Source organism: Pteropus vampyrus, unplaced genomic scaffold, assembly GCF_000151845.1.
Source record: "Pteropus vampyrus isolate Shadow unplaced genomic scaffold, Pvam_2.0 Scaffold122, whole genome shotgun sequence".
Classification (NCBI taxonomy): Eukaryota; Metazoa; Chordata; class Mammalia; order Chiroptera; family Pteropodidae; genus Pteropus; species Pteropus vampyrus.
In genome coordinates, this window is record NW_011888903.1 from 3,570,893 (window position 1) to 3,572,434 (window position 1,542).

Here is a 1,542-nt window from a genome sequence, read left to right on the forward strand (position 1 = left end):
CGGGAAGGGTCAACAGGGCAAATACTTTCTCGGAATGCGTCGCTCGGGCTAACTTCAGCAGAGTTTCTCCCCCTTCCCAGCCCACTTCCTCCGCCCACCACGCAACCAAGACCTGGAGGCTAAAGCAAGTCAACCCCGCCACCCAGACTGCACCCTATGTTGGCGAATGCTCTGCTCCCGGCGCAGGGCCGGCGACAGCTCGAGCGTGGGCTGGGAGCTGCGGGTCCCCGCGAGTCCCAGCGGGCGGAGAGCCAGGGCCTCCCTGGGGGAGGGGTTTCCGCGGCCCGGGCCGGCGCGGGGAGGGGCCCAGCGCGGCGGAGGTCGGCGGGGTGGGGTGAGGGGTGTCCGGGGGGCGGGAGGCGAGTGCCCTGCGGCGGAGCAGAGGTTGCTCTGCAGAATCCCCGCGCGTGGCCACGGACTCTTTCTCGGGCCGCCGAGATGCGCGGCGGCGCTGGCGTCGCGCTCCTGGCCTCGGTGCTCTGGGTCGCCGCGCGGTGCCAGCAGAGAGGTGAGCCGGGATCCCCGTCCCTCTGCGGGCCGGGTGGGGTGGCTGCGGGACAAAGCCTTAAGCTTTGCCGCTGCTTAGGTCGATGCGCGCCTCTCCGTTCACCTCCAGCCGGGGGATCCGACACGCACGTCCCCTCGCTCCGGCGGGGAGAGCTAGGGACGCCACCGCCAGCGGCCGCAGCCGCCTCGCCGAGCCTTCAGCTGTAAACTCCTCGGCCTCTGGGGCCCGCTCTCTGGCTTTCGCGGTCCAGGAGCACCGTTGAAGAGAGCAGTGCGGGTGCGGCCGGTGTTGGGGTCGGGGTTGCGCCGGCCCCGCCACACCCCGCTTTCAGTCCCCACGCCCCGGCGGGAGGGTCTGTGGGAAGGCTGGGGGTTCCAGACACTGGCCTCGCGGGGAATGAATGAGAAAGGCGTCCTCCCCCGTCTCCCTCATTGTCCTTCAGTGGAAAGCCGGATCGTTCGCGGCCGGGAAGAGGCGGGCTCTTGGGGGCCACTCGCGGCCAGGGTAGGGAGAGACTGTCGTGGTCACTGCGGGATGGGGGAGCCGGCGGCAAAGCTGTGCGGGCCATGGGGTCGGCCCGCGCGGCCCCCGCAGACGGCGTCGGGAGAACAGAAGCGCCTCCGGAAACCGCGCTCTGGGTGCAGCGCGGCCAAACCCGCTAGTTCCTTGCTTAGGTCCAGACAGTGGTCACTGCGGGGTGGGGGAGCCGGCGGCGAAGGGTACAGTGGCTAATGTAGCAAGGCTGGGAAGCGAATTTTCAAAACTCCTCTCAATCTCAAGAGAAAACGGAAACTTTTTCCTTTCTGCGGACAACTTTATTCTCCACTCTACCCATTGGGTTAAATCTTCCCAGCGTCGCGACTTGTTGGCTAAGCGGTCACAAATATTTGTTGAAAACATCTTAGTGTATGCAACAGATGATCATGGGCATATGCCCACAAATACACGTCATTGAATTTAAAGGAAAAAAGTACAGGTCAAAACTAGATAGGCGGAATGCGAAATACTGCCGTGAGAAAAATGTGTGTTTTGGC

The 1,542-nt window shown here is 64.8% G+C and overlaps 1 protein-coding gene across 1 annotated transcript in view; it reads left to right on the top strand.

Annotated features, from left to right (window-relative positions):
* Positions 1–381: 381 nt before the first annotated feature.
* Positions 382–1,542, top strand: part of LAMA1 (laminin subunit alpha 1) — a 154,614-nt gene continuing 153,453 nt past the window's right edge. The window contains 1 exon segment of the mRNA XM_023534189.1: positions 382–508. Coding sequence (XP_023389957.1) covers positions 439–508 — 70 coding nt within the window. The 5' untranslated portion in view covers positions 382–438.